Below are 20,156 nucleotides of genomic sequence, written 5' to 3' on the forward strand. Positions count from 1 at the left end.
GCAGCCTATGACAATACACAATTTGGTAAAAGTTGTAAATGTATCATTAGGTTTAGCATATTTCCATATTAGTCATGATGTGAAAGACGAATTAGAACTAAAGGGGAAAAAGCATGAGAAAGAAAGAAAAAAAACAAAAGATATGAAAAAAGTGAATATAGTATGCTTTGCTCTGTTTTCAGACCCAGGTTGTTTTTTTGTTTGTTGTTTTTGTTTTTTGTTTCCCCCCCCACAATTTGTAAACTCCTAGAAAAGTGGAATTTTATTAACATGGTATATCCAAGTGGCATTTAATGAGGCCAGTTCTTCCAGTGGGCAAACTACTCCCTTGGAGTGAATTGAGTTATTTTAGAATTACATTGGACCACTTGAGTGCTGTTTAGTTCACTGAAGCATTAGAGCTCAGTGGTGGAGTTTAATTTATTTTTTCTTTAGTAGCTGCTAATTTTGCAAAGATGATGCTTCGTTGAATTAAAAAGTATTCCAAGGGCTCAAGTAAGTCAATGTACCTTGTCAAAGTGCTTAAATTTCTCACATGGAGTAGCTTTTAATTATGTCATAACAAATCCTATTAGCTCATGAAGAAAATACTCATCATATGAAGCCTTCTCAATGTGGCATTCTTACTTAGAATTATAGTTATAGACTTGCAAGGAACCTTTAAGATCATGGGATTATGGTATTCAGAGGTGCAAAGGATCATATAATATAGATCATCTGGTCCAACACCTTCATCTTAGATATATAAGGAAGCATGAAATCCAGAGAAATTACTTGTCAAAGGTAGTATATAGATAGCATTGTACTACAGACACGGTCTTATTAGGACATAGTGGGATTGTCACTTATTGTTTCCTTAGTCCTGAATACTCTGGCTCTCAATGAAGGCTAATTTTGCATTAACTTTTATCTTTCATATCACAAGGCTGACTCATCATAAGTTTGCAGTCTGCTAAAATTGCAAATTTTAGTTTATTTTTCAGATAACCTGTCTTTTGACTATTTCTTCTCTACCTCATACTATGGGCTTGATGTTTTTTCAGTCCAAATAAAACTTTGTCTTTTTCCTTATGAAAAAGTTACAAGATTCAGCCTGATGAGCCAGACTATCAAGTTCTTTTTGGAAGCTCTTGCTATTTCCCAGGGTTTCAAACTTCATTACTAGCATCTAGCATTACATCTTCTGCATTTGTGTTAAGAATACCATCTAAGTTCCAATTATTGACATATTTTTACAGATCACAGGACCAAGCACAGATTGTTTAGTAGTGTTTTACTGGAGAACTCCTTCCGAGTTGATACAAATCATTAATGACCACGTTTTGGGACCAAATATTCTACCAATTTTAAATACAACTCAGATTAATTCAGCAGACATTTTTTAAATGCCCATTATGCATTGGACATGTCAGATGTTAGACTCTACTTAGACACTGAATCTCTTTAATTGAATTACCATCTAGCCCAACTCTCCATATTTCCCTCAAGTCAACAAGAATTTATTCCATGCTTACTTAATGGACTAGTCATTATACTAAATGTTTAGAGACTTTTTAGATATTTTGCTAAAATTTAGGGATATTTTAGCTACACATTCCCCTGATCTACCTGTTTATTAACTCTAGAAAATAAACCACATGTTCTTATTCTAGGTTGAACTGTTCTTAATAAAAACATGTTGCCTCTTTCTGACTACTACTTAGATAACTTTCCATTTCAGGATGATTCAGTGGGAAAGTGCTAGATTTAAAATCAGAGACTCTATTTTTAAATTCTTTATTTATGCATATGATCTTAGCCAAGTCAATTGAATTTTTCAGTTTCAATTTCCTCATGTATGAAATAAGGACTTTGAATTACATGATACATGAGATTCTTTCTACTTCTTTATCTATAAAGCCTTATCTTCTTCTTCCAAGGCTGTTTTGAATTTTAAGCTCATCATTCCTTGCAGAGAAAATTAGAGCAAAATAAGAATTGAACAGATTGACCTCTTTATCATCAGTTATCATCAGTTATCATTAGTTTCAAGTACTAGTTTGAGGTCTTTTATGATCCTCCTCTTATTCTTACTATTATCAAATACCCCCCCTTTTATTAACTTTAGATTTCTTCAACAATCTATGCATATGCTGAACTTTAGCATCCTTGATTTGATTCTTATAGGATTAGAGAATTCTGTGATTTTCAATCTATTCTATTTTTATCAATGTATTGGTCTAATTATTCCTTCTCTTCCTCAACAAAACATTTTATTTTTGAGTCTTTGGAATTTCATTTGTGAAAACTTCCTTTCCCTCTGTGACTGACATTCCCTATAGTATTTTAGTCCACGTTTCTCTGAATTTTTTGATAATTTACTTTCACTCACTAAGTTCTAAGTCATCTCTCAATTTATAGGCACCCACATTTTTTACAATACTTTACTACTTCAGAAAATGTGACTCTAAATATCATAAAACAATAAATTTGAAAGTATTTTTCCCTTGGCTTTCATCTTCTGAGTATAGTTTCCTCGTGGCAAAAATGCTGGGTTAAAGAGTTTGGTTTTGCTGAGTTTTTGAGTATTGCACCAAATTTCTTTCCAAAATGTTTGGTTCATTGCTATTTTTTAAAAAAAGTTTATTACTAGGTTTGTACTCCCATCGTCCTTCCATCAATTGTCATTTTCTGCTTTTGGCATGTTTTGCAGAAATAGTGAGATAGAGCTACAGTCGTGGCTTAATGCATTTTTCTTTTCTTAACAATTTGGAGTATTCTTTCATGTGGCAGCTGATAACTTGTGTTTCTTCTTTGGAGAATTACCTATTTATAGCCTTAGGCCACTTATCCTTTGATAATTACTCCCATTCCTCTAATATTTGTATCACTTCCTAATCTGTCTTGGAAAACCGATCTCTATCAGATTTTTGTTGTTGCTGCTGAGATCATTTCCTCAATTCTCATAATTCTAAATATGTTTTTGTCCATGATTTTTTTTTAAATTTTATGAAATGCTCATTTTATTTTCTTGGTTACTCTAGTTAAAAAAAAAAAAACCTTCCACTAGTCAATATTGTGAATGATGCCTTTTTTCACTCTCTATGAATGTTTTCAAAATGTAACCTTTTAAGTTTAGTTTACTTATTCATTTCAAACATATGGCATCTTATGGAATAAGATGTTGATTTAAACCTAATTTCTGTCCTTTTAGGAAGTGTGCCACAGTGCAAAAAAAAAAGTTTTGGATCTGGAGTTAAGGAAATTGAGTTCAAATCTTTCTTATGATGCTTACTACTGGTGTGACTTTGGACAATTCATTTTGCCACTGTGGGACACTCAGTTTCTTCAACTGCAAAATGAAGAGGGTGGAATGGGCTTTTGAAGATCATTCTAGTTCTAATCCTTTTGTCTTTCACTTCGCAGTTCCCCAAGCAGTGTCTATTTTCATCCAAGTAACTTGTATCCTTATTCACTTATGAATCTATTATGTTTAATTGCTTTGAAATCTTTGTCCAATATGTTCGATGAGTTACTTTTTATATTTTAAAGCATTTCTCAATAATTATAATGATTGATTTTTCAGTTTACTTTAAGACTTATTAACAAAAGTCCCTTTTATTCTTACTTTAAAAAAGCAAAACAAAAGACTATTTTCCTTATATGAATGTATGACCTTTCCTGTAAATTTTGTGCAAAATTTGTTGTTATAATGTAACTCCTTGATAGTTTGATATGGTACTGAATACCTGAATTAGCTTAGTATTTTTATTTTGATTATATCAGCATAATCAATCACTAACAATTATAACTTTGCAATTATTTAGAACTTATTTTATTTCTGTAATTAAGAGTCTTATAGTTGCATTCATATGAAAGGACTAGCATTTATAAAGTGACTTCTATGTTCCAGGCAATGTGTTAAACACTTTATAAATATTATTTCATTTGATACTTTACTTACACTGAAAGGTAGGCCTTATTATTATTCTTATTTTCCAGTTGAGGAAACTGAGGCAAATAGAGCTGTATCCCATGCTTTTTAATCACAACAATGCTGCATATACCACCTGTTACTCTATGTTTTTCAATTTCTTGACCAAGACTTCATAATCTTCTAACAGTATTTTGCAGTTTTTTAAATTACTTCATCATTTTTTACACGAATAAACAAAGGTGAAGAGTGGTCATCCTTCCTTTCCATGGTTGACATTTACCCTTCCCAATAATTATCAGAAAAAAATTATACAGATGCTGAAAGGCATTGTCACATATGGAATCAACATTATGTAATTTAGAATTTTCTGATGCTGATCCAGCTTTGATAATCTCACTATAATTTCCTCAGTGTCAGTTGTAGAAGTATGTTTCTTTTGTATCAATTTTGAATTCTATTCTTTAGCATTTTTTTCTTACTTTTCCATGTTAATTAATAAAGACCACAATTTTACAAGTGAAGAAATTGAAATCCACAGGGGTTGTCAACTATCAAAGGCCACACAATTAGTAATTATCAAAACTTTCGTTCAAATCCAGACTTTTTGGGTCCTACCTCTCATCTAGTCAAAACCTTTCAAACAGTAGATTAGACAATTGAGGATCCGAGAGGTTGTGTCCAAGGTCCAATATAAATTTTTGGCAGTATTAGGACTTGTAGAATACCTTAAAAATTGCTAATTTTGTCTATATGAAATACTGTGAAATATTTTGTTGTTGAGTTGTTGCAGTCATGTCCAATTCCTTGTGACTCCATTTGGAGATTTCTTGGCAAATATGCTACAGTAGCCTGCCATTTTCTTCTCCAGCTCATTTTTTACAGCTGAAGAACTAAAGTAAACAGAGTTAAACGATTTGCCCAGTCACATGGTTAGTGAGATTGGATTTTAATTCGGAGTCTCCTAACTCCAAGTCTGCTGCTTTACGCACTTTACTACCTAGATATGAAATATGAAGTCTCCTTTTCAAGTCCATCTAAGTTTTTAAAAAATAATAATTTTTTAAAGTTTACAAAAAGTCAATCATATTATGATTGAAAAAAGCCATTTGTAACATCAATTATGAAATAAAACAGTTATGTGTTATTGTATTTTTAAGGTGAGAGTTCTCTTCTTTCCCCCTTTTTCAAGTATACATTTTTGTCCTATCATTCATAATGACTCAGTAACCCAAGAAAACACCATCTGAAAAGAAAAAAACAAATTAAAAAAGCACCCAAGAATTGAAATTACTAGTTACATTGATATGAGCAGGTCAAAACCAGTTTATTCAAAAGTTCATGATTATTTATTGACTCTGAGAAGTATGGGACATATTTGCTCAAAATTCTGCACATTCTACATTCAGTTAGTATTGCATTCACTTCATATCAATTTTGAACAAATTCTTAATCAATCTTTTCTTTTATCTCTTTTAAAATAAAAAAAGTATTAAAAACTTGAATGTCTTTTTTTTCTCACAGATCTCTTTAAATGTTTTTTTCTTTTATTTCTAGAAATATGATTCTGTTCAATCTTATTTTAATTAATTTAATGTGCTTTTCAATTCATAATGGGATTATACTTTAATATATACTATACTGTTGTGCATGTTCCTAGAAAATTAAGACCATATTTAACTTGGGAAGATATGACTATTTTTTCCTGCTCCCACCTAAAATATATTCACTTATGCGTGCATGTATATCCCTATATGTGTATACAAATGTGTTTCTGCATATATTTATATGTAAATATATGTAAAATGCATGCACATAAAATAAATGTGAATTTGCTTAATATTTACCAGTGCTAAGTCTTATTGTTAGTGAAATGGGTAGTGGAATAGTAATATTGCATTGACACCTTCATATGTCCCTGTATATGAGTTTGAAATATGATTTGACTGAAAATCATAGAAAAGCTATTTATGATTGAGGGAGAAAATATCTGATTCACCACTAGGTGTTCACTCTTCTTGAGCTAGTTCCCTAGTATAAGCATATCTAAGTTTCCAATAAACCAGAGATAATTTGTTTTAAGGAAGAATTGACCTCTGGTTGATGAAGAGCATGACACTATTCCTTAGTGAATGATCCATTAGCTTGGCACCAGAGTTTTGTGAGAGAAATTCTTTCCAGGGATTCTTGGGTAGAGATGCATAAATACAAGATTAGTCAACATATTGGGGAAACTGACTTCTCAAGATATAAAGATATCCTGCATCCTGCTTTTCATCTTGTCTCCTGATGGATTGCTAGAATTGATCTCCTTGGAGAAATCAGGTCATATTTCTTTCAATTGAGATATCTCCTCCTAACTGAAAATCTCTTTCCTTCTCAAATATGTATTTTCCAGTATATTCTGCTTCATAGAATTTCACTCTCTGTTTCTTATTTTGTTTGGGCAAATGCACTCATTCACAATTTTGCAATTTGTTATTTTTTTCATAATCAGCATTTGGTGTTAGGTATTACAGATGTAGGGTATAAGCTAAAAAGTACCTTCCCCTTTAAGAGTATGAGGTAAATAACTTTTTTTCAAAACATACCCTTAGATCAGAAGTATTTGAAGAAGACAGATCATTTTAATTTTAGCTAAATATCCTTCTTGAAATTGGAGAAAAAAGACCCTAGTTGTCTGCCTTACCCAACATAGCAGCCTATCTTGGTGGCAATATGGGTATGGGCTCTCTTCCTCCCCAGAGGCTGGCCTGATCTCAGATATATCTATCCATGCCACTATTGAGCATACATTGAGACAATCCTTGTGGACATACCAAACTCATATAAGTTATTTTCTGCCGATATTATAGAAAATAGTCCTTTATTAAGAGACTACAGTAACCTTCTGGTTAATAGAGAACATTTCTCCTACCTAGAATATTCATTTATGAAAAAGGTCAGTGCAGTAGCCCTATTTAGCTTTAACTTAATCTTTCACTGAATAGGTGAGCAATTAATATTGAGTACGTACTGAAATACTATTAAACTATTAAAATACTCAATCTTTTGTCTATATAGCTCAGGCTCCTCTGATTGTGTTATTGCTCTCTGTCACCTTACTACTCATTGCATTTATATTTTCAGAGATTTGGTGTATTCTTAATTCAAAGAATGAAGTGAGAATTGGGAAGTAGACCAAATCCTGTAAGAAGATATTTGTCTCCAACTATCTACTAAAAATTATCTCAGATCTTTGAATCCAAAGATTGCATGCACTATTATTTAAATCCTAGGGAGCAAAGGGACAGTAGTCCCACTTCTAATAGTTTCCCACAGTTTGGCTTTTTTTGTGTATGATTCTGTAAAAAAACAAAATCCACTCTCTGGATTTTTCAGCCTGATGAGTATGCATTGAAAAAATAAAAGTGATTTGTAAGTAATTAAAATATGAATGAAGAATTATATATAATTTCCTATACACAAGCAGATATATATGAATATATTATATTTGCATAGATGCAGACACATATGTCACACAGGTTCTGGATTCTCTCTCTCTCTCTCTCTCTCTCTCTCTCTCTCTCTCTCTCTCTCTCTCTCTCTCTCTCTCCCTGACTCACAATTGCACTGGCAAATCAGGACCCTTAGAGTGATCAAATATTTCACCTCTCAGGATTCATCCCTGAATAGCTGAAAATAAGTTTTCTGATATTATCACTCAGAAACCCCTATTGGTATATTCCATTGATTTTCAATCAATATAATACAGTCAGCCAGACTTAAATAGATTTTAGTAAGCTTTTTAAAAAATAGCTTTATTAGCACTTAATTTATAGTAGAAATAACTGATGTAAGTATCCCCTACATATCCCATGGTCTGGTTCATTCTTCTCTAAGTATGTAGACAATCTAAGAGAAAGTGGACTCAAATTTACAGTATATGCATCAAATGGATAATTCAAAGATCCTGTTATCAATGTTCTTTTGTCCCTTTGATTGAGTCTTCTGCTTAGAGTTTCTTGGAAAGTCCAACATTTTCCAGCTTTTTAAATATCACAAAGTTATCCTCTGTTCCTTTAACAGAGGAGGAGACAGAAGTTCTCTCTTTGTCTTCCACTCCTCCCTACAAAAGGGATTTTCTTTTGCAGGTCTGACTGAGACTCTTTCCATAACTGGACTGGCTGAACACTAGTATTCTGGGTTTAAACTGTATTAATCTCTTTATCCAAACCCTACAAGGCATACCCAAATCTTCTCAGTCAATCACAATAAAATTTCTGTGTAGGATCATTTCATTTCCTCCAAAGGTCTTCATTCTTCCTAAATTGATTAGTTTTTCTTTAATTGATTGATTTAATAAATGTATTTTAACTGGATGTATCAACTTGCTAGTTAAAGTGGAATGTGTCAATTGAATGATTTAATTGCACTTCACACTTCAAAAAAAAGCAGATATGCATGTGTGTATATAAGAATCCCTTGTTGGATTAAGTTCTTCTACTCTTGAATAGTTAATAATGATTCTCTTTTGTTGAATGATTAATGATGATATATTTCTGAGGTATTACATAACATTGCACGTGGAATCCAGTTTCACATTGTCTCAAAATAATTTTTATTATTTATATATTAATTTATTATTTCTATGTATTTATGCCTGTAGAATTTATGTTTGGAAGACTGTCACCCAAAAAGTAAGCAGTACTAAATGTGTTTAATATGATTTCATTTCTGGTCCCATCCTTTCATTTTCTACTCTGCCTTGCAGACTATAATTTCTATGATTATATTTGTTCCTTTATTTAAGGCAGTATCTCCTGTGGGGTCCTGTGAAAAAGGAAATACTTTTTGAATGATTGAAAAAATAAACTCCTAAACATATTAGTGAATTGTAATGATTGCAGACATGAGTCTCCCACAGGCTCAAATGGCTTTGTAAATTTTTTCTAAACTTTTAGTAGCTACTAGATAATTTTCTCCTGCTAATTTTCTAACAAATAAATGTTGACTAGACAGCTTAAGTGATGTTAAACCAATAGTAAACTGACACAACTCAAATAGGCACTTTAATTTAGAGACTTTTGCAATTTTCTTTTAATACACAAAGAAGCTTAAGACAACTGTCTGGACAAATCTACCATATAAAAAAAATAAACAAGGTCATGCTGTAAATGAATGACTTATAGAACACTCCAATATTTAAAGACATGTGATTTCATTGGTGTGGTTGCTTCCTTTCATTGACTCAAACCTCTTTTTTTCAAAAACTTACTAGTTTAATGATTTGCTATAGTTGGGGGAAAAAATCACTTTTGATCAACCTACTGGGGATGAGCCTCTTTCAATTTAGTTTATCCCCTCCACCTTGTTTTCATCCTACTTAACCTCTGTATCTTTAGTGATTCCCTATTATAACTAGCACAGCTTTTAAATACTTTTTTCTTGGCTAAGAAAGGCCCTTTACTACTGTCTTCAATAAATTTTCTAGTCTTATATTTTTCTCATTCACAAACTCTGTGGTTTAACCAAATGAACTCAACATAGCATCTTTTACCTTTCTATATTGGCATAACCTTCATCCATATTTTAAAAATCCATCTTCCTCAGAGCCCTTTATTAAAATTTAGATCAGATCCCACCATTTCTGTACATTCTAGCCAGAGCCTTCTCTTGGTGCACTCTTTGTTTCAAATTAACTTGCATTATTTGCATGATGGGGATTGCTGATAAATGTTGCACAACAACCTTTCTGAAAAGAAATATACACAAGACAATCTGTTAAGTTTAACCCACTTTTTTCAAGTTTTCACTTTCTTAAATCTAGAAATAAAAAAAAAGGTAAGCCAAGTTCTAATTTATGTCTATTGTTGATTTCCATGGTATAGATATGCTGAAAATATGTTATAATTTAATTTAATAAACTTTTGTGTTGAATCCTTTATTTATCAAGTTGAAAGTAAGCTCCTTGAATTGAAAGGCTATTTTATAAACTAAAAATTATCATATAAATTAAGTACTTGATAAAAGTTTATTGATTGAATGGCCAGATCCTTAAGTAAAAGTCTATTGTGGGATTTGTATTTTACCCCTTTCTGGTTTCTCAGATCCTATCAAAGCTTAAGCAAAGCATTAAAAGAACTCATTGTTACTTTCCAGTCATAATGAAACATCAGGACTGGACATGAATGAAGGTGATTACGAATATATTCACTTGGTATTTCAGTTGTGACTAAAGTTAAGGAGGTTTTGTTCTTTCCTGTATTTTTGAAGATATAATGAGTATCTGAGTCAATGTGAATCATATGTTACTTAGATTTACTGTGTGGGAGAAATCATTTGAGCTCTAATCCAGTCCATTCTTAACCAATACATCAGGTCATAAATCAAAGCACTTAATTGGAATGGAACAGTAAAATGAATACTCAGAAAAACAAACAAAATAAACAAACATAATGCAATAGGATCATTCTTGGTGCTTCTGCTCCATAACTAAATTAGATCTCTCATGAATTCAGTACATTGTGTCTAAGTGGAAAAGGGGAGGAAACAAAAGACCTGTGATTCCAAGAGTAAATAAGGCATAGAGTCAAGATTAGGAGAAGAGAAGAAGCAACTGAGTTATTCCAACATTCCTCTTCAAACAAATTTGAAATAACATCTCACATCAAATAATGAAGTGTCAGAACCAACAAAAGGTAAGAGTGAGCCATTTATCCATCCCAAAATAACATAGATTAGAAGCAGAAAACTGGGATGGGGATTGACCTAACAGTTCCATGGTGTGGCAAGAGCAATAGAAGTAGATTTAGAAGTTTTTAAATCAGAGACCAGTAAGGGGATCTGAAAAGTGATGAGAAAGTAACTCCAGGGTTTTCCTGTTCTAGCAATGAGTAAAGGACAGGATACTATTTGGCAAATCCACTGGCTATATTAATTCCCATAACAAAGTTCTTGGTCAGAGAGGTCATAGAGCTTAAGGAGCAAATTTTTTTTATGTTTCAGGAAGAGAGGAGCTCTGATGATCAGAATTACTTGTTGTCCAATTAAGTAGCATCCTTGAAAAGCAGTATTGCTTCTGATCCCAAGGGAGCAATTACCTCACCACTTCCCACATCACACAATGTTGGAAGCACTGAAAACTTTCAAATCCCCAGAATTTACTTTGAAAAAAATAAATGCAAAAAAGACTGAAGATTTCTGCTCCTTCCCCCTACAAAAAAAAATAAAATGAAAAAACTCACAAAAACAGCAAACTCTCCCATTTTAGAAAAAGAGTTCAACTTTGATATCAATTCAACATCAAGAAATAGTCTATAAATTTAACCATACTACAGGAAAATTACCCACAAAAAGCTATTATGGTAATTATGAAGAACAAGATACAAATTCAGAAGAAGACAATCATGTCAAAACAGTTTGAAGTAAAACAACAAAGAAAAATCAAGTTGAATTTGACACAAGTCCATCAGAATTCCTTGTCATTGTTTCACCTTTCATTCAATTTTTTCAGTCAGGCCTAATTTGTGATCCCCTTTCAGATTTTTTTTGGCAAAGAGATATAAATGGTTGGTCATTTCCTTCTCCAGACTATTTTTACAAATGAGGGGACTGAGGTAAAGAGGGTTAGGTGAGTTGCCTAGGTACAATATCTAGTAAACTTTTGAGACCAGATTCCATCTCATGTTTCCAAACCCAGATTTGGTGCTAGATTCACTGTTACCATCTAGTCATCCCCAAATTCCTGAAATACCTAAAAATGATTTTCACAATTAGAATGGCAGAGGAAAAATTAGGAAAGGAAATGAAATCATGAAAGGAAATTATAAAAATACTGAAAAAAATAATACTAGCAAAAAAGCAGAATTTGGTATATAAAAGCTAATGAGTTCATGAAACAATAAGTAACAATAAAAACAAGTCAAAAGATTGAAAAATTTTCCAAACAACCCACAAAGACTTGATATGTACTAGCTGTGTGAACTTGGGTTAACTCCATTATTTCACCAAAACAAAAAAAAAAAAGAAAAAAAGAAAATGGAAGAGAATATAAAATAGCTCATTAGAAAAAAATATTGTAAAAAATAGATCAAAGAGAAATAATTTATTTCTAGAATGATTGAACTGAAAGCCATGATCAAAGAAAGATAATAAATATCAAATTTAAGAAATTATAAATGGAAACTTTTCCATTATCTTAGAAGAAAGGGTAAAACAAATTGAAAAAAATATAGCTTTCACAACCTGAAAAAGATACCCAAATAAAAGCTCCAAGGAATATTATAGCCAAATTCCAGAAATCCCAGATCGAAGACAAAACTCTTCAAGCAACCAGAAAGAGGTTCTACAAATGCTATGGTGTCACAATTAGGATAACACAAGATTTAGCAGATATTCAATGAAAAGAGGGGGGGAAGACTTGAAATATGATATTGCAAATGGTAAAGAAACTAGGGTTACAACCAAAATTGACCTACCCAATGAATTTGAGTATAATCCTGCAGTGAAAAATAAATTGTTATTTAATCAGAGGGCTCTCAAACATTCCTTATAAAAAGATAAGAGACAAAATAGAAAATTTGACTTTCACACATAAGATTGAAGAGAAGAATTCAAATGATATTCATAAAGTATGACTCAAAAGGTATTCAGTAATATTAAACTCCTCATTCTGATATGGAAAGATGATACATATAATTTCTAAGATCATTATTAGGACTTTTAAAAAAACTACAAAAATGAGTCAATTATGTTGGAAGTACTTTTAAAAATGAAAGGATGAGGATAAAAGGATGCATTGGGAGAAGAGTAAATGGAGATGAAGGATGGAGAAAATTATCCATTTTAAAAATGTACATAGAATGAACTTTTGTATATGGAATGGGAAGGTGAGCAACAATTGAGTCTATTATCATCTAAATTGATTCAGAGAGGCAAAAATGTGAAGTCAATCCTCAACCTTGGTGGTAGTAACATTCTTACAAAATGACTTAAGGGTCATAAAAGCAAATTTTGATACACTGAACCTAAGAAAAAGAGGGAGTTAGGTTCTGATATCCACTAAAACTATAATATCTCACTAGACATTACTAAAAATATACTTGTATATAAAATTCTTTATAACAAATCATTTTTGAAAATGTTCATTTTGCCTTATACAGTGACCTTGAAAAAACCCATAAAATACAATACAAAAAATAAAATTAGTTATATGCACAATGTGTTCCTCTTTAGTGTTTCCCTAGAATTCTGTGAGTTTTTGTGTTAATATTTCAGTTTTAATAATTGGTTTCAGATAATATCTTTTTTTTTTATATTCTTTACCTCCCTGTCTCCCCTCCCTCTCCTTGAGGAGGCAACCAGTTTGTTACAGATTAAGCATGTTTAGTTATGCAAAACATTTACATATTTGCCTTAAGTTAAATTTTTAAAAAACCCAAATATTACTTCCACTGTTTCAGATGTCAATGTGAGAGCATTGTACTGTAAATTATACTTCTGTATATCTCTTTACTTTGGTTACACTCTAAAAGCCAAGGAAGAGGCTAATGGGACTTTATTCCCTGCTATTGGAAGACACCAAAACTGGTGAGATCTTGACATCACCTCTAACCCCTATCCTTCATAACTGTTGTGTCATTTTGGAAATTATGAAGGATGCATAAAAACTTGTATATATCATGCATCTCACTTTTTTCCCTACTGTGCATAGTTGTAAAATGTCTGCAATTGCCATCATGAAAGTGAAAATGAAATTACTAATTAAATCACATGAATGCTTGAAATAAAAAAAGGTAAATGCATGAATTAGGGACTGACTGTATATACACACACATACTTGGAAATATAAATCTAATTTGCCAATACAGAAATAGGAGGGGAAGGGATAAGAGAAAGTAGTTTATGAAAGGGAGAGCAGATTAAGGGAGACACTGCTCAGGAGCAAAACAGACTTTTGAATTGTGAAAAGACATAAAGAAAAAGAAAGTAATAAAATAAAAATTGCATCGAAGTAAGTGTACACTTCTAATATAATTACATATGGAAAGGGCTTACCCGAAAGTCAAAGGTGATTACAATGAATTAGAAATCAGAATTCATAAATATGATCTTTTTTTGTTTGTTTTTTTGCAAGACAATGGGATTAAGTGGCTTACCCAAGGCCCCACAACTAGGTAATTTTTAAGTGTCTGAGGCTGGATTTAAACTCAGGTACTCCTGACTCCAGAGTCGGTACTCTATCCACTGTGTCACCTAGCTGCCCCCACAATTGATATAGAGAGACTCATATATATAGTTAATATAAAAGGCTAGGCAGAATCTATTATGCCTCAAATAATAAGAAAAATCAAGGGTATCAATAAAATTTCATAAAAATAAAAGAAAAAATAGACTCATTTAAAAGAGATAATTAAAGAAACTATGTTTTGCTAAACAGAACCATAGACAATAAAGTAATATCAATACTAAACATATATACACCAAATTACATAGTATCCAAATTCTTAAAGGAAAAAATTAAGTGGATTATAGCAGGAAATACTAGAACTTTGCTAGTGGGTGGATTTCAAATTTTCCTTCTCAGAGATAGATAAATCTAACCATAAAATAAATAAGAAAGTAATTAAGAAAATAAATAAAATTTTAGAAAATTTACATATGTTAGATCACTGAAGAAAACTTATTGAAAATAAAAAATATATCTCTCAGATTACATGGCATCATTCCTATGCTTTACCTTTAATACTTTAAAAAATTTGACCCATTCCTTTCTTTCCAATCTTTAAAAATATGACTCTCTTCTACACCTGCTCCAATCCAAAATTCTGACCATCTTGCTTCTTCTTAAATATATCCCTCTTCCTCCCATTAAAATTTGCTTGCATGACTTTTTCTCATGCCTAAAATTTTCTTCCTTCCAACCTCCAACACACGTCCTAAAGTTTTCCTAGTGTCATGTAAACTGCAACTTCTCAAGGAAGCTTTGTTTGATTCCTATATCTCCTATATTCCTTTTCTTGTAAAGATTTTTTTCCATCTATCATACTATTATAATTATTTATATAGATTCTTCAACATGTTTAAAAAGTTTGCCCATTGAGAGCAGGGTCAGGTTTTGCTTTTTCTTTGTATTCTCAGCACTAAACACAATGTCTAGCATACAGTAGGTAATGTCAGTCAGTCAAAAATCATTTTTCTTAACAACATAACATAGCACCAATTATGTACTGGAAACAATGCTAAGTTCTAAAGATGAAAAAAGAGGCAAAAGATAGTTTCTGTCTTTAAAAAAGATCATAATCAATGGAGGAGCCAAAAAGCAAAGAAAAATGTATAAATAAGCTACATACAGAAAGGGAAATAATTAACAGAGGAAAAGGATTATAATTAAGAGGAGTTAAAATGAGAGTCTAGTTGAGACATGAAGGAAGCTAGGGAAAAAACAAGCACAAATAAAAATGTAAAATATTCTACGCTAGATTACAGACAAAATAACTTACCAGAATTAAGAGTTAGCATAACTTGTTCAAGGAACATCAAAGAGGCAAGTGTGAACATGGAATGTTCCAAAGATGAACATGGATAAGGTAAAAGAAAACTGTAAATGTAGAACTGGGAAAGAAGTGCTGGGTTATCAAGTGTTTTCCATGTCAAACAGAGGATTTTCTATTTGGAGACAATAGGGAGTTACTGAATTGAGTAAGGATATGACATAGTCAGAATGATGGTTTAGGAAAATCACTAATGACTGAATGGAATTTTAATTGGAGTTGGGAAGGACATGAGAAGGCAGATCTATCAGCAGACAGTTACAGTAATTCAATCATGAGTTGAGGGTCTTCACCAGAATGCTGGTAATCTCAGAGAAGGGAGTATTTTTAATAGTATTTTATTTTTTCCAATTACATGTAAAAACAATCTTAACATTCACTTTAAGAAAATCAAGTTTTAAATTTGCTCCCTATTTCCCTTACCTTGCCCCTCCCTAAAATGATAAGTAGTTTGATATAGGTTTTATATATATATATATATATATATATATATATATATATATATATATATATATATATGAAATCATGTAAAGCAAATTTTTCTTCTTTGTCATATTGTGAAAAAAGAAAGATACCAAAAGGAAAAAATAGATAGTGAAATTATTATGCTTCAATCTACATTCAGATCCCATCAGTCTTTCCTCTGGATGTAGATATTATTTTTCCATTTGCAAACTCTGAAACTAAATTACTAAAATACCACAGAGATTAGGCACCACCTGTTGAACTCTGAAAATACCAAAGAGCTCACAGAGGTTGTACACTTACTGTTAACTCTGTAAAACAAAATTAAATAAACCAAAGAGGCACAGAGATTATAAAACTAACTGTCAACTCTGACAAAAAGCCACAGAGGTTATAGGAAAGCTTTATACCAAAGGTCAACTTTGAAAATAAAATAAAATAAAACAAAAAAAGTTCACAGAGGTTATAGGCAAAGAGTCTTTTTTTAATCCATTGGGCAAGAGAAATGAGGCATGTCTGCTGGGATCTCCCCTAAGACCTAAAAGATCCAAGGAAGCAAGATTAAATCTGTTTTTAATAGTCGTAGTTAGACAAAGAACTGAGCAGTGATGTGTAGCCATAGTAGTGAGAGGTAACAGCATCAATGAGGCAAGTTTGCCTAGTGAAAGAATTCTATTCATAATAGGGCTTTATGACCAGAATGTGGTTCCTGCAGATAGTGTCTAAAAACAAGCTGACTTGAAGCAATTCTGCTGTAACATAGTTCATCAAGACGATGGGTACAGAGGATTGTTTTTAGACAGTTTGCTTGCTGGATCTTAGCTCTGAAAAACAGAGTGGAGTGTCTCCCACTAGTAAAAAGAGAGAAATAAAAATAGAGGAGTAGTCTTGGCATTGAGATTTAGACTCTTTGATGAATCCTTTGAAATTCAGTTGGATCACTGTATTGCTGGATTAGATAATAGACCCTGGGGTCCTTTCTTGAAGTAAATTGTTAGGCATTCATACTTTATTGCAGAGAGTGAAACCTCAATGGACTGACCATATTGCTTAAATGTACATTTGCTAAAAATGCTATTTTATGGAGATCTCACAAAAGACAAACACTCAAATGATGGTTAGAAAAAAACAATTCAAGGCATTCTCAAAGTCTCTCTTAAGAACTTTAGAATAGCCTGTGTGACGTGGAGACACTAGCATAGGACTTCTAAGCATGATGTGCCCTCCTCAGAAAAAAAGTGTGCTCTATGAACAAAGTGGAATTGAAATAGCTCAACAGCAACACTAGACACACAAATTTAAGAGAATCCATACCCAATGTTCACATGGACTATTTGTGGCTGATCTATGGTAGAGCTCATCTTCATTTGATCAGGCACAGTTGGACCCACTGGAATTTGACTCTAACATAGTGATATCATTTTTGTCCTCTTTGAGAATGGACAACCAGCCAATTAACCAACCACCATTGCTGACAAGAACTAGGCAATTCTTAACTGATCTTTGTATAATGTTGTCACTGTGTACAGTGTTTTTCTGGTTCCACTCACTTCACTTTGCATCATTTCATGTCTTCTAAGTCTTTCCCAGTACTTCTGAAATCTGACTATAGAATTTCTTATAGCATAATAATATTCACTTACAGTCTTTTACCATATCTTGTACAGCCGTTTCCCAAATGACAAGAATTCCCTCAGTTTCCAATTCATTACCACCACAATAGTAGGTGTTATAAATATTCTTTTCATGTTAATTCCTTCTCCCTTTTTATGATTTTTTTTTAGAATACAGATTTAGTTGCATTGCTGGTTCAAAGAGTTGGAAATTTGACTGAACTTTGAGCAAAGTTCCATATTGTTTTCCAAAATGGTTGGGGATCATTTAACAACTCCACTAATAGTGCATTAGTGCCCAATTTTCCTACATCCTTTTTAACATTTATTATTTTCTTTTTTCTAACATAGCCAATCTGATACTTGAAAGGTGGTAACTCTGAGTTATTTTAATTTATATTAATTTCTCTAATCAATAATGATATAGAATTTTCTTTCATATAACTATAGGAAGTTTTAATATCTTTATATGAAAAATGCCTGTTCATACCCTTGGAGCATTTATCAATTGAGGAATGATTCCTTTTCTTATACATTAGATATAGCTTTGTATCTGTTTGAGAAATGAGACATTTATAAGATACACCTGCTGTAAACATTGTTTCCCATCTTTCTGCATTCTTTCTAGTCTTGTTTTCATTGGATTTATCTTACAAAAAATGTTTAGTTTATTTAATCAAAATAATTCATTTTACATGTAGTAATGTTCTTTATTTTTTATTGAGTGAAAAATTTTTCACTTCTCCAAAGATCTGACAGGCACATTAATTCTTGATCTCCTAATTTGCTTGAGGCTTCATGTCTAAATCTCTGACCTATTTTGATGGGGTTTTTTTAGTTTGGTTAGTTTTTTTAGTTTTTGCAAGACAATAGGGTTAAGTGGCCTGCCCAAGGCCACAAAGTTAGGTAATTATTATGTGCCTGAGGCCAGATTTGAACTCAGGTACTCCTGACTCCAGGGCCTGTGCTCTATCCACTGTGCCACCTAGCCGCCCCTTGATGTTCTTTTGGTATGTAATGCAGGATGTTGAGCTACCTAATTTATGCCATACTGTTGTCCAGTGTTTAGCAGATGTCAAAAAGTGGGTTCTTGTCACTGAAGTTGAAATCTTTGGGTTTTTCAAAAACTGGATTACTGTAATCATTTCCTACTGTTTTCTTGTGCACTTATTTTTTCCCCTGATCCAGCACTCTTGTTTCTTAGCTAGTACCAGATAATATTGATAATTACTGTTTTATAATATATTTTGAGATCTGGTATGGTGAGGTCACCTTTCCTTTTTTTTTCATTAACTCCATAGATATTCGTGACCATTTGTTTTTCTAGCTTTACCAAATAGAATTTTTTAGTTGTATGCAATGAATGAGCAAATCAATTTAAATAGAATTGTTATTTTTATCATATTGACTCACCAAGACATGAGCCATTGTTATTTTACCATTTGTTTAAATTTGATATTAATAGTGCGAAGTGTTTTGTAATTGTTTTCCTAAAGTTCCTGAATTTTATTTGGCAGGTAGACTTTCAAGTATTTTATATTTTCTACTGTTATTTTGTAAGAAAGATTTTATTTATTTTCAGTATTACAATTTTCCCCCATTCTTGCTTCCCTGCACCACCCCCCAGAAGGAATTCTTTTCGTCTTTACATTGTTTCTATGGTATACATGGATCTCAGTTGAATGTGATGAGAGAAATCATATCCTTAAGGAAGACAAATAAGTATAAGAGATAGCAAAATTACATAATAAGATAATAGATTTTTTCCCTAAATTGAAGGTAATAGTCTTTGGTCTTTGTTCAAACTCCACAATTCTTTCTCTGGACACAGATGGTATTCTCCATTGCAGATAGTCCAAAATTATCCCTGGTTGTTGCACTTGAAGGAATGAGCAAATCCATCAAAGTTGATCATCACCCCCATCTTGCTGTTATAGTTCTACTGTTATTTGAAATGGAATTTACTTTTCTATTTCTTACTGCTGGGCTATGTTTGTCATTTAAAAAAATGCTGATAATATATGGGTTTATTTCATATTCTGCAACTTTGCTAAAGTTGTTAAATATTTCAAGTAGGTTTTTTGGTTGATTTTCTAGGATTCTGTAAGCATGCCATCATATTATTTACAAAGAGCTATAGTTTTGTTTTCTCATTTTCTATTGCAATTTAGTTTCACTTCTTAACATTATACATAATGCCTATAATACTAAATTGAATAATAGTGATGAAAAAGGGCATCCCTTACTTCATCCTTGATCACTGGGGTGCTTATAATTGTTGCAGATAATATTTACTGATAATTTTAGATAGATACTATTTTTATTTTCAGAAAGTTACATTGACTCCTATGTTAGTGTTTTTTAATCAAAATTTACCATTTTATTTGTCAAAGACTTTCTCTAGATCTGTTGAGATTACAAAAAATTCTGTTGGTATTATGATTGATATGGTCAGAACTAGTTTTGCATTTATATATAAATCCAACCTGTTCATAGTGTATGATTTTTTGTGATATATTTCTGTAATCTTCTTGGTAGTAATTTTGGAATATTTATTAGATAATTAGATATTAGATAATTAGATATTAGATAAATTGTTCTATAATTTTCCTTCTTTGTTTTGACTCTTCC

General features: G+C 31.9%; 1 protein-coding gene across 6 annotated transcripts in view; it reads left to right on the forward strand.

Moving 5' to 3' along the window:
* Window positions 1-20,156, forward strand: part of TINAG (tubulointerstitial nephritis antigen) — a 235,575-nt gene that overhangs the window by 123,044 nt on the left and 92,375 nt on the right. The window contains exon 10 of one of the 6 annotated variants that reach the window (XM_074237234.1): window positions 3,194-15,902. The exons of the other annotated variants lie outside the window; for them this stretch is intronic. Coding sequence (XP_074093335.1) covers window positions 3,194-3,239 — 46 coding nt within the window. The 3' untranslated portion in view covers window positions 3,240-15,902. Of the gene's footprint in view, window positions 1-3,193; window positions 15,903-20,156 lie in introns of those variants that run through there. 6 annotated transcript variants of the gene reach the window in all.

This window comes from Macrotis lagotis, chromosome 5 (genome assembly GCF_037893015.1).
Source record: "Macrotis lagotis isolate mMagLag1 chromosome 5, bilby.v1.9.chrom.fasta, whole genome shotgun sequence".
NCBI lineage: Eukaryota > Metazoa > Chordata > Mammalia > Peramelemorphia > Peramelidae > Macrotis > Macrotis lagotis.